Below are 13660 nucleotides of genomic sequence, written 5' to 3'. Positions count from 1 at the left end.
GGACAACTAAATTGGATGGGGAGCGCACGAGCAAGACAATCCCGGAAATAACATGCGTACTCTCAGACTGTCACGTACGCTTCACTGTGGATTTGCATTGCGAGCTGCCGTAGGTAAGCTGTGGACTGACGCGATGTGAAATTGGACATGATGTTCCGATATATTTTACACTCTGAAACGTGTGTTTCAACGGACTGAATACTTTGATGTTGACGCTTAATTTTAAGGATCACAAGGCAGCAAAGTTGGTAATCAATAGCTGACAGACGGAATGTGACTTTTAATAATAGGTGTTTCACAGCAGAAGTTTAGGCTACAGAAGAAATGTTGTATTCAGTCTGATTTCAGTGTAAATGACTTTAACATTCCTCGGATTCCCTTGAATTAACAGCTGGGATATCTGCAATAAATAACGTAGAGAAGACATGCGCTTAACTCAGTTATTTTGTTGTTTTTTAGTTTTCATTGGGCCTGTAGCCAATAAATGTCGCACCATATAAATACTGGAGTTATTTACTTCACCTCACTGTGACAAGTGTTCTGCACGCTGCTATTAATAGGCTTAAAATGTATCATTTTACTCTCCACAGATGTCCTGCGCGGCCTCAGAATGTTTATACGACGGACACGCACAAGTGTTCCACTTGAGGGTATTAATCAGCAGCCTGATTGGTGAAATAAATGCCAGCAGAAGAGGACTTTGACATGAAACTTCAAGCGGCTGTGACAAAGATTCCCTCCATCAGAGAAAGCAGCGGCTCGGCTGGAAAATGAAGCGAGGACGTGAGCTACGTGCGCATCCAGCATATGAGGAGGTGAAATGGAGAGCTTGGGACACGCGGACCTTTTAAACCCAAGCTCTCTCCGGGGATCCGTCGCCGTTTCAGCCTCGCGGGAGAGAAGGACGAGCGGCCAGCAGCTCGCCTTCGGAGCGGCGGAGACTCACCTCACGTGTCGAGCGGACATGGGGCTGAACGGCTTCTGCGCGGTGCCGGTCGGGAGTCCAACGGCCGCGGAGTTGCTCGCCGGTCTGGCCTCTCAGACCGACTCCGCTGCAATCACAACCCCGACGAAGCAGCCCAAAACCGGCGTGCCGCTGCACAACGGCGGGGTGGTGTCTCCATCTGCCACCGTGGAGGGGAGCCACGCAAACGCTCTGGGTCACACGCCAAACGGTTACCCGACGCAAATGAAGGGTTTGGCGGGGGTTACAGGTGGCCCTATGTACCCCCTCACCAGCAGAGCCTGTCTGATGGAGAACGGGGACCGGACAGCTCATGAGAAGTGCCCTTTACTGATGAGGAGGATCAATGGTGACCTGAAAGCCAGACAGGCGCAACAACAGAAACGGAGAGGTGGGGAGAACCGGGACATGGGGTCAGGGACTCTTAATGGTCTCATAACGGGGTCATTGGGGTTGGGAAGTTCTGTTGACCAGGTTTCTGCTTCGGGAGAGTCAGACTTTAAGCGGAGGAGGCTGGCAGATGGAATTGTTGCTCACAAATCTTCAGAGGCCTCCAGAGTGGCCCAAGCTGTCTCCCCGCTCTGGGACACAGTCAACTGTGGCAACGGTTCCAACCAAATGACTATCAATCACGTGCACTGTGTCACTGCCCAATCTCCCATCACCCCTCACACTAACCAGCACAACGAACATAAAGTGGCCTCCTCAGGCCCTGAGGAGGCCACTGCACCCAGCCAGACGTCCCCCATCGAGGCTCACTGCATCCTGACCCCGCCGTCTCCCGCAGGGGCTGGCTGGTCAGCAGATCACATAGCCCGGCAGTACATCGTCCCCTGCATGAAATACTACGGCATCTGTGTGAAGGACAACTTCCTGGGCCCCCAGCTGGGCGGCAGGGTGCTGGAGGAGGTAGAAGTCCTGAACCGCAGCGGGAAATTTCGGGGCGGGCAGCTGGTGAGCCAGAAGAGCATTCCCTCTCGGAACATCCGGGGCGACCAGATCGCCTGGGTGGAGGGACGAGAGCCCGGGTCTGAGACCATCGGGGCGCTGATGGCTTACATCGACGAGGCCGTCATGCACAGCGCTGCCAATGGACAGCTGGGGGACTGTGTCATCAATGGACGCACTAAGGTGAGAGGAGGAACAGGGTGGGGGTCAGGGTGAGAGGAAGTCAGGCAGTTTTCCATCTTCGTGCCGGAGAAAACACAAGTTTACAAACATGCCAGTCAGTCTGGTGACATCATTACATTTTGAGCAAATGGTTGGTTGTGTCACGTCTGCTCCGCTTTTATCTCTGCTTCTCTAATGCAGGCAGGCAAACACACAAACACACACACACACGCATCACAGCGGGGGAGTGCGCTGAGCGTCAGGTAGGATGTCCGGATGGGCCCTGCTGTGTTTCTGGCGCATACGAGCTCGATAACGGGCTGCGGGCCGAGCCTTCTCCCTAAACTGGCCATGTGTCTGGGGTTAGGTCCTGCCCATGCCTTCATATACCGTACCCAGATGAAAACAATCTCTCTGTATCTCCTCTGCCATCACTATATCTCTGTCTTTGAAGACAACTTTCCCCTACGCAGACATGGCGCTGAAGCTTTTGTGTGTTTTGTTTATTTCCTTTATGTCATATCTCATGCCAGGCGAGCCGCATGTTTTCTTTTCTTTTAACCGTGACTACACTGCATGCCCCAGCTTCTCTTCTCCATTGATATTCTTCAAATGCCATGCACAGATGCGGCCGCACACCACCTAAGACAGAGACTGGACTAAACGGCAGCGTATGACATTTTTAATTCTTCTTATTAATCAGAGTCCACATGACTGGCAGTTAGTCGTTGTCTCTGTCATGGACATTGTGTGCAGGACAGGGAAACCTCTAAACTCACTGTAGTGACGCAGTCCTGAGGTAACCGACACCAGTAAAGTCAGTGAGCCGCTCTGACTGAAGCCCGTTCTTTTATTCTCCATCCTGAACCTATTTGCTCCACAATCTTCGCTAATGTTTCCCCCTGTAACATGGAAACTGTTAGTCTTCTGTAACTAGAAGTTTAACACAGGTTAAACCTGGTCAAACTCTGGTTATGTCCCATGCAGAAAATAAATCCAGGAGGGCTCTTCATGAATACCATGTCTGATCTGATCTGAAAAGTAGACACAATGTTACTGCACCTCAAGGGGAAATTCTGTGGCGGCTGTTGCATGCAAGCTGACAACCCTAGATCCCTCGGGCAGTGTGTGCGTAATCAGTTGAGCTATAAACAAGAGTGTTGAGTAAATCTTCTACAAACAAACATACAGATCATTCACATTTAATGCATATACATAATAGCATCTTGCCCTCGGTGCACGTCTGCTCGAGGCAAAATACTTGGAACTTCTGTCTTCAGCTGAGTAGTACTGTGCACAAATACTGTATTTCTTAGCGAAAGATACAAAAGCCCTCTCTATCTCTTGACACGTCGAGCATCCTTTCGTGACTGAAGTGGATTTAATCTTTGCGATCAACAACGCATCAAAGCTGTTGCCTCGATCCACCTGCTCGTTCTGAAGAAGAGGCGGCTTCGTGAAACACTCCAGCTTCGTGTCACGTGATTGCGGCTATTCGTCGTACTTAAATGGGGTGAAGAAGTGGTCTCTTGGGACTTGAAACAGGATTTTTAGAATAAGGGCAGATGATTCTGGGGTTGCCAAATTTGTATTGACGGTTGGCAACTTTGTTAGATTGCACTGTTTTCTATGTTTATACGTCTGTCTATACCTTCCAGACGCTTATCAGGATTTAATGTGTGTTGATCTGTTGCCAAACTGCCTGGCCAGATCTCTCCGTTCGGCCTTAGCATGGTAAAAAAAGTGAAATGCTGCACACAGTACAAAATGTCCTAGCTGGTGTTCCTGTGGAGGAGTGCAGGATACAGCGTAGCAATAGAGACAATAGATGCCACATAGAAGGTCACTGCGTGTTTTTCTCCTTATCCCCGAAACCTTTTCTTCTGCCCGTTCCTTCATTTTTGTTCCTGTCTTTAATTCTGACCTCCTTTCCCATTTCCTGTCCTTTACTCCCTCTCTCCTTCATCTTATCAACCGCCTCGTTTGCCACTTAGACCAAATATTTCCCAGCCGTTACCTTGGTAACAGGCCCATACAGAGTGGCTCTCTCTGCATTGTGTATGAAAAAGATGTAGAGAAGAAGAAGAGGGGCTGGCAATGCCCAAAATACTGCTGCAATGATCTCTGTACCCTGATTCCTGTTAGTCAGCAGCTGTGAGTAGGAGGGATTACGTTAACAATGGAATGGTAATTAATTTAAAACAGCGAAGGAGGAAAAGTCTTGTATTGTGGGGAAGAGACGAAACTGCGCAGGGAAGGAGACATGAAGGGGAGGGGATAGTCTGGAAGTGAGGTTAGAGGGGGGGGGGGGGGGGGGGGATAGGGAGCAAGGAGTGGGAGGATGGCGTTGAGCAAGTGAGAACGGGGCGATGCAGCAGAAGATCGGCATAATGAGAATGTCTGCTGCAGCAGCTTGTCCTCAGATGCCTCTCCTAGAGCTCGGCTGTGCCACCATGCAGGCAGGAGCTAGAAGGCATATACGCTAACACACAATGCAGCTACAGACCTAGCTCATAAGGATGGATGATGGAGAGAGAGAGACATTTTGGTATTAGTTTAGCCTGAGTTCAGATAAATTAAGACCCATCATATCATTACCAGTTAATATTTCTTTCCAAGGTTGTAATAATGACACAATTTGTGTTTATTTGGCTATTCCTTTGGTGCAGCACCAACACACTATAACACGTATATATTATGGGCTGCTTAGAGCTGGTGTTAGGAAGTTAAACAGGCCCTATTTTCCTCTCTTATATCTGTTTTGTGTTGTTGTGAAAACATCTCCTTTAAATAGCTGTATTTATTCAAGTTTCATGCCAAAGACAAGATTACATTTGAACACACCGCGATAACGTTATATTCTAACTCCGCTGAGCGGAGCTTGAACTCGTGACAATATAACTCGATGGAACCTCCTTTAATTGTAGTTGTTAGCGCTGTGATTTTGTCAAGCAGGACTGTGCTGCCCACCGGCTGCTAACAGCTAACGTTGTTAATTAACAATTAGTAGATTAATCATTTAGTCGATTGGTAGAAAATTTAAAAGATGATCTGGCCCCACCTGCTTTTCTCTGTCTTATTTAGTTGTATCCTTCTGTTGCTGTTTAAATGTAGCATTTAAAATTCTAATTGACATTTTTCACTATTTTCTGACATTTTACTAAATAATTAATCAATTAATTGAGAAAATAATCGTCAGATTAATCGATAATGAAAATAATCGTTAGTTGCGGCCTTAAAATGCACTTCACACTTTAGACAGGTGAGAATTAGTATCAGGTGTATTCACACACGCACACACACACACACACACACACTGCGTCTCTCCATGCTAATGTTCAGAGGTGACTCATGCATAATGAGTGCAATTGGGGCCATGGCAGAATTGACTCATAAGGGCTGAGCACATTTTTCCCAACCATAATATGAAAATTAGATTACAGTTGAATATTTCTAAAATGAAAGCAACTTTCAAGTACTTAAGCCTTTTTTCTCATGTATCAGTGCAAACAATGCACGTCCAATCTACGGACATTACCAACCTTCAAAACATACGCATATATATATATATATATATATATATATATATATATATATATATATATATATATACACACACACACACACACCGATCAGTTCTCTAAACCGGTCCATCCATAAATCCGTTAAGAGCCTGGGCACATTAGCAGATGTTAAGTGTAAGAGTGGCACTCACTTGGATCAAAGGTTACTATAACCATTATCCGGCCTATAGAAGCAGTGACTAAGAGGTGACTCTTGCTTAATAATGGGCCATGATATGAGCCAGGAAGTACAGCACAGACGTAAGTGACAAAGTTCAATTTATCCACATTTGTATAAAATTCTGCTCAGTGTTGATGATCATCGCAGTGTACCAGCCTGTTCTGGCCGCCCAGCCGTCACCTTGGCATTCTGAGTATGTACACAGTGATGCCATTAGGCCATTAACGATGGCGCCTGGCAGACAGGTGGTTGGTGCCAATTAGGCTTTAACTCACTGTGGGCACAGATCCGTGAGCGGAGGAGGCGAAGGAGCGAGGAGGATAGAAATGACAGACAAGGATCGAGACGTGCCGTGTCACGCTCTGTGACTGAATCTGTGCAAGCTTTGATGTACACATTGAGTGTGTGTGTGTGTAATGTGTTTATGCTGACGGCTAGAGCTGAGCTGTCTGTTGTGGCATATTACTTCATGTTAATCGTACTTAACGACAGTTACCAGTTTGATAAAACGAGCATGTCGTCCGCAGTGGGCCTTCACAGGCCGCGGCTCATTGACTGTTCACGTGTGCTGTTGGACGCTGGATATACGGGATAAACATTACAACCAAACTCGTCTTCGTTTCCCTGGAGTCATTGAATGATGAACGCTGAAAACGGCACTTCCTGGGGCCAAGCAATCGCTCCCGGCATGCGCTCAAAAACACCCACGCCTTGAATGGGCACTGCGCTAGTTTGCATTTAATTTCATAAATGAGTTACGTGCACATGTGAGCCAAAGGTCCGGAGGTTAATGAGCTCCGACTGCGAGCATTGGTCAGTAATGAAAGCTGACAATAGCGGCTGAACAGAGTCACACACTACACAACCAAACTCTGTTGGCTGTGAATGAGAGAGAGAAACACCACAAGAGGAGGAGGAGGAGGGCAGTGTGCTCTCTGACCGAAACCACCTCCTCCATAAAACATCCCTTTTTATTTGAGTTTCACAAACAGAAGAACAGAAGAACAGGTGCGTTTGTCTTGTAAATCTATGTGAGCGCTGTCTGACGTCCACAGGGTTGAGACTCTCCCACTGTATTACAACAGCAGGAATGATGGCGTCGGGCGAGTTAAATCGATACCGCAGCAGTGCAGAACCCGTTAGTCATGAATGATGGTGTCCCAGAACAGAGCTGAAGTGATGCAGTGAATCCTCATATTGTAAACTTTTGCTTCCCGTGCAGAGCGCTATAAGTCAAGACAGCGACATCTTCTTTCGTCGTCAGCCCGGAGAGATAAAAGGGAGGTTATTACTCGACAAGCTGCCAACTATCATGACCTAGAATCTCTCTCTGCCAGCATAGGCTGATGTCAGTCAGTGAATCGCATGTTCCTTCTCTGTCTCACCAGAGCAGGAAAAGACTGATTGTTAGAGCCTGAAACATGAGCTGCTAGTGACACAGGCTCAGCTCAATTTCACCCGGGTGCAGTACATTGTCAGTCCTATGGTCCTGTAGTGGCTCTGGTCTGGAATGCACATTGACTGAAGAGCTGTCACGCAGGTCTTAGTTCCCTCAGACTCTCCAGAGAAAGCAGAGCTGTCCTGCTTCACAGCCTCCAACACATAGACACCAGGCAGGGCCAAATACCAGCGCGAGACCACTGTTTGAACGTGTATACTCTATCTGCAGATCATTCTGTAGCTGAGAGCAACGGCTGAACTCTTGACGTGTTTCTCTGCTCCGTCTCCCTCTCTGGACTGCGTGTGCGTTTTCACAAATGACATCGTGGGATATTGTGTTAAGTAACAGGTGGAGCACTGGGAGAGCCACATGGTGAGGGAGAACAGGTACCTTAAAGGAGCAGTGTGTAGGGTTTGGTTGCAGATTGCGACCAACTGAAACTTCTCGTGTGCCAAGCGCGTAGGGGGACTATGGTGTCCGACGTGAAAACGTGAATGGCCGGTGTTTGCTTTGTCTGTTCTGGGCTACCGTAGAAACATGCTGGCCATTTTTGTCAATAGATCCCCTTAAATGCTGCACACTGTTCCTTTTAAATCACTGCCATCTCAACCAGATAGATGATTTTTTTGTTTTGTTTTGGTTCTGTGTTTTTGTTGATGGTGGGCACACAGCTAACCGTTTCCATTTCTTCTGTTGCAGGCTATGGTTGCTTGTTACCCAGGGAATGGAGCGGGTTACGTCCGCCATGTTGACAACCCGAACGGCGACGGACGCTGCATCACATGCATCTACTATCTCAACAAGAACTGGGACGTCAAGGTGCATCATTTATGAGATCAATATTAATTACGTTCTAAAAATTATTCATTTAAAAAGAGGGAAAGGGCGTCGTCAAAAAAACAATGTATTTCCAACGCAGTCATAAAACACACCTTATGATAGGAGGAAATATCTGTGTGCCTTGTTTGACCGTGTTGTGTGCTTTGTGTATATGTGCCTTTTGTAGAAACAAGGAGGGTTGCTGCAGATCTACCCCGAAGGCAAAAATGTGGTCGCCAACATCGAACCTCTGTTTGACCGGCTGCTGATCTTCTGGTCCGACCGCAGGAACCCACATGAAGTCAAGCCAGCCTACGCCACTCGGTCAGTAGCTCTTAATAAGCACGCTGGGCTCTTGTATGTACAATTCATGCACACGCACTCTCATAAAGTTCTGTTATGATTTTGTATCGCATGGGAAGAGACGGGGCACACTGCCAATATTGCCTGTATATAGCTGGCATATTTTAGTACACATGAAAATACAGTTTGCACTGAAAACAAAAGTAGATTGATTATACATAAACAAGCCCAGCATGTTAAATAGCAGAAGATACACACACACACACACACACACACACACACACACACACACACACACACACACACACAGATTGATCGGTGCTTTAGCATGGAGTCCTGCCTCTTCTATCTTCTACTTCTATCAGTGATGCTTATTTTTATAACAATTTTAAATCGGTTAAAAAGTGATTTAAATATAAATTATATTTACTCAACAATTGGTATTACTTGCACACATACTGTTATTTGCATCGTAGGACCAAGTAGTTTTGTCCATCGAGGGCACATGACACATTCTCTTTGACTCCAGCTTTTCTTCTCCTCCGCTCCATCTGACTGCTGGGGGGCAAGGTGGGGCCGGAGGCAGGAAGTACGTGTTTCCTGTGGGGGGGTCGTTAGGAGGGAGAGGGGAGGAAGGAGGAAGGTTCGATTGCAGGACTCGTGCTGGAGAGGCACCGGCATGAGAGACAGGAATAAACAACACGGCTCCACTGGAGAGACTAGAAACTGTAGAAATGAACCCTCTGCTGCCCTGGACACCTGCTGCAGTCTGCTGTTCATTGTTCGACTAAACATTTTTTTAGTAATCCGCTGTCTCTAGCTGGGACGAAGATTACCTTTCAAAGAAATTTTCAAGGGTTTTTTAAAATCACTTCTAAGCTGCATTTAGGTGTGAATATGCAACAGATACAAACCAAATTTAACTGCAAATAAACTTTATTTTTATTTCATTTTAGGGATTTTATTTCTAATGTCACAGCCATTTCATCGACTTTTCTTGGCAGTTGTGCTTTTTAAACATAAGCCCAGTTAATTTTCTACACTTTTTTTTCCAACCGGTTATATATTGTTTAGAAAAATGATTAGCTCTTGTCCTGGTGTTAACAAGATCTCTATGTGCTGCTTGTGTTTACAGCTATGCCATCACAGTTTGGTACTTTGATGCCAAAGAGCGAGCTGAAGCTAAAGAGAAGTACAGATTGGGTAAGCTTCAGTCGTAGTTCAATGTCTGTTTCACTTTCTCTCCTTTTATTAAAGCACTCTATCGCCTCTGGTCTTATTTGGTGCATCTTCATATCATAGCCTGTGTGACTAACATGCACTTTCTCTATCGCTTGTGTAGCAACAGGACAGAAAGGTGTTCAAGTGCCTGTCACCCAAAACAGCAGGACATAAATCTCATCTAATCACTGAAGAGCACTCCGAGAGTATCATGTGCCTTCCTGAACTGCTGATGAGCGTCGCGATCAAAGAAGAGAGACGCCGTAAAACTGTCACGTGATCGAGCTGCTGATCAAAGACGTTGCAGTTCGAGAGCACAATGGACTGGATTGTGTGACAACGGTGAGATCAGAGTTGCGCGTCGTGGCAAAACAATGAACTCAATGAATGAAAACAACAAACTGAAAAAAAAAAAAACAGAATCCCTCATTTTATTTTTTTTGAAGTTTTTTTCTGTTTGGTTATCAGTGATGTTGAGTATTGAGAAAGCATTGTTTTACTCTGTTTTGGTGTCATTTTTCAGTTCAAACACAGGGAGCATAAATCATGAATCAGTGAACAGAAGGAAGGGTGCAAGGAGTTGAAATCAATGGGGTTGTCCCTTTTATTTCCACTCCGGCGACAATATTACGAACCCTACTATTGTGAAGGCGTGCTGGCCCTACTATGGACTGGGCGGAAGGAATATTTAGTTTTATGACTCTACTGAAACACTTTCTTTGATTCAAAAATAGTGCAATGTTGTGTTACATTAAATTCACTGATATTTATTCAATTTTGAATACTTTCTCAATGAATTGTTGGAAATGATTAATGACACTCTTTCTGATGACAAAAGTGCTTTCATCATAAAACGGCAAAATTCAGAAAAATTTAAATGGCAACACAGAATTTGGGAAAAATAGAACAGAATCTGGGGAAAAAAAGATTTCAGAGGGGCAACAGATGTTTGTGTGAGAGAGAGAGAGAGCGGGGCAAGGAGGGGCGGGGCGAATCAATGCACTGCATGAAGCTCTGCAATGATATAAGATTTGACAGCAGTTAGTAGTCGATACCAATACCATTGAAATTCCACGATTCTTTATTCAATATCGCAGTAAAAACCAGAAGTAAAACAATGAATCCCATGTACTTCAGCACTATTACCGTTTGCATCCAGCCTTAAGCACCGACTCGAAACAGGAACGCACTTAAAACTTGCATGAGGAGAACTTTACACTTTACTTAGTGTGCCATATTGAGTTTAACTGGAGTTCAAGAAGTATTTCTGGACTTTATTACAATACCAGGCTAAGACTAAAAACATATTTTACAACGGCCTCGAAATGGTAGTGTGGCAAAATCGCTGAATATTCCAGCATGGACGTCTTTTTTTTATAGTAGTTGCAATGTTTGAAGCTGATTTTCAAGACTGCACCTAGACTACATAACGGTGGAGTTCGGTCTGTATGACACGGCTCACACTCACACAGACGAGAGGCTTTCCAGTGATCGGGGTCAAAACAGGGTTTGATGAAACAGTGCGTGTGTGTTCATTAGCCTCTATGCACATCCAGCTTGACTCTTACCTGTTCTTTACAAGATGGAAACAGTATGTATCAGCAGTCTGGACACTGTCAGACAAACCTGCCCAAACAAAAGAGCATCTTACAGAATAAAGCACAGAGTTAAGCATATACTTATGTGAACTGCAGGGTTAAACTATTGCCTGCTCATGTGTGGGATTGAGTGTTTTTGTGTAAAGAATGTACTTGCACATGTATGTTTAAATTGCCACTGTCTCAAAGAGGGTGGCAGGTATTGTCTCGGTGTATTCTAGGTTGGTTAACTAGCACTTTATTGTTTGAAATGCCGTGTGTGAATGAATGTAGATTAATGCCTTTATGCTGGGGATTATGTGGTCATTCAAACGCAATAGAAACTAAAACAATGAGAACAAATGGAAATTGTTTTCCTATTTTATTCTTTTTTTTTTTTTTTTCATTTTGTAGTATTTAATTAAAACCTGTCTTTTTGTACACAAATAATTTGTTATTGATTTACTGGGAATAATATCTTAGCTGAATCCCAGTTTTAACAGAAATGAGACCAAGAGAGCCGCGCCAGACGCATCTTTATGCCTCCGCGCCGACAACAGCCTTCTTCTAGTGGACGTGATATCTCAGGAGCAGCTGGAGGGAATGTCTTCCAATTTGAGCTCAAACCTGGACTGATTCGATTTTGGTGGTCAAAGGTCAAGGTCCCTGTGATGTCATGTCAGACCCATTCTTGTGAACGCGATATCTCAGGAACACCTTGAGAGGATTTCTTCAAATTTGGCAAGAATGTCATCTTGCTTTCAAAATAATCATTGACAACCTCTTAAGAAGTCTGTCGGAGGAGTTAACACTTATCCGCTTACAGCTAATTCCAACCATTTCAGTTTCAATCGTTTTCTTACTGTGAAGGAAGGTTTGTCCAATCTTTTGAGTAAGTTACATGCCCACCTAAGCTCCCTACGACGATCCACCTCTTTGCCCATTTTTGGATTAGCCAGAAATTGGGCTTTCTAGTCGACAGGAGCCACCCACTTTGAGCTTTACAAGGGCTCTTCCGACACCTACGAGTGATGTCTGCTGCCACTGTTGTGTTAGCTATAGACTTTCCTCACTAAAATTAGCATGTTTTGCCAGCGGTTTGGTGCTGGGAAGGTAATTCAGCCTAGTAGAAGCAGGATTTAGGAGAGCAGTAGACTGAACCACACAGTAAATCTCCTGGCTGTAAAGCAGAGGCGATGAAATTAGTGCTAAAAACCTCAGACAGAGCTGCAAGTCCCTTAACCTTACGCCACCCGTACACATTACTTATCAGCCTGAAACAATTAACGTCAGTCAGTTGAGCAGTTAGTCAGTCAAGAGGAGATTCATTAGCAAAAAACGTTATTAAGAAAAAACTATTAACGTTAATCTTAGGTCGACACTTTGGACTGTGGGGAATAGCAATGGGCAGTTTCACTATCGTATATTTAGAGATTAAACCTGCCACGTGTCACCCTGACCTTCTCAGTTATATCAAGCGACGGTGCAACAATATCATTATTACAGACAACTCTGCTAAAATAAATGGCCCCTCAAAACACACTTGTACTGGCACAGTTGCACAGATGATGTTCATTAGTAGTATACACGCATACTGCACAGTGCACAAAGAAACAATGAGTAAATTCCCTCAGGGGGAAATAGACCGGTACTACAGTCCACTTTCTCTCTTAACACACACTTTTGTGTGTGTATTAACAAGCCACACAAGTTAACAGTCTGAAACAAATTGTAAATATAACCTGCAGCTCTCCAAAAACACTGAGGCAATGCACCTTGTGACCCTGTTGTTTTGGCTGCACTCTTCTGACTTCCTCCTCTACTTTGCACACTCCTGGAGTCTGGCCAGAAATATGAACTACTCGAGACGCTTTGTCATAGTCGAAAGGGAATCCAAACGCCATCTGGGAGGCGAATATGCTTCTGTTCAATGCTAGCTTGTTGTTCCAATACAACGTGGCTATTTGTGTGAGTTGGTTTGTTCAAATACAGTACAGTCTACATTTTTAGATTCTTAAGTAATAGCTGTTTTTTTTTTTCTCAATACCTTACTTTGAGAACATATAATGAATTATGTTTTAGTACGTTGTTTTTATTGAACAAAAGGGGCCAAACTTATCTGGGGAAAATCTCAAGTGTGCTGATTAAATATCCTAATGATTATTCCCCTGACTTCTTAGAATATGATTGTCTTTCCTGCTTTGTCTTTTATGTAAACAGCGAGGTCAGCATTGTATGAAACCGTGGCTGCTGTTCTGTTATTGCACAGATTGTTTAGTAATAACAAGGGAAATGTCAGTTGAGGAGCCTTGCCTCATACATTTGCAACAGAGTCTGAAGTGGCTTTCCTGTAATCTGTTGTATTGGCTGAATATCTAAATTACCCCCAGGCTACCCTTTCAGGAGCATTAGCCTATGCATATAAAACCCTTCATCATTTGTTGAAAAAGGATTTGTATCTGACTTAAGAGGGTGTTTTTC

The 13660-nt window shown here is 44.6% G+C and overlaps 1 protein-coding gene across 2 annotated transcripts in view; it reads left to right on the top strand.

Moving 5' to 3' along the window:
- egln2 (egl-9 family hypoxia-inducible factor 2) overlaps positions 1-11542 on the top strand; it is an 18983-nt gene extending 7441 nt beyond the window's left edge. Inside the window, exons 1-6 of one of the 2 annotated variants that reach the window (XM_076100272.1) lie at positions 1-113; positions 591-2095; positions 7959-8078; positions 8266-8402; positions 9517-9584; positions 9724-11542. The exon at positions 1-113 is cut by the window's left edge and continues 1432 nt beyond it. In XM_076100272.1, coding sequence (XP_075956387.1) covers positions 821-2095; positions 7959-8078; positions 8266-8402; positions 9517-9584; positions 9724-9776 — 1653 coding nt within the window. In that variant the 5' untranslated portion in view covers positions 1-113; positions 591-820 and the 3' untranslated portion in view covers positions 9777-11542. The remainder of the gene's footprint in view (positions 114-590; positions 2096-7958; positions 8079-8265; positions 8403-9516; positions 9585-9723) is intronic. The other variant, XM_076100273.1, reaches the window with a different exon arrangement.
- Positions 11543-13660: the final 2118 nt, after the last annotated feature.

Source organism: Anarhichas minor, unplaced genomic scaffold, assembly GCF_050575085.1.
Source record: "Anarhichas minor isolate MPS153535 unplaced genomic scaffold, ASM5057508v1 ptg000026l, whole genome shotgun sequence".
In the NCBI taxonomy this organism is placed as follows: Eukaryota; Metazoa; Chordata; class Actinopteri; order Perciformes; family Anarhichadidae; genus Anarhichas; species Anarhichas minor.
The sequence above is the reverse complement of the archived record's forward strand: the minus strand, read 5'-3'. Positions and strand labels throughout refer to the sequence as shown.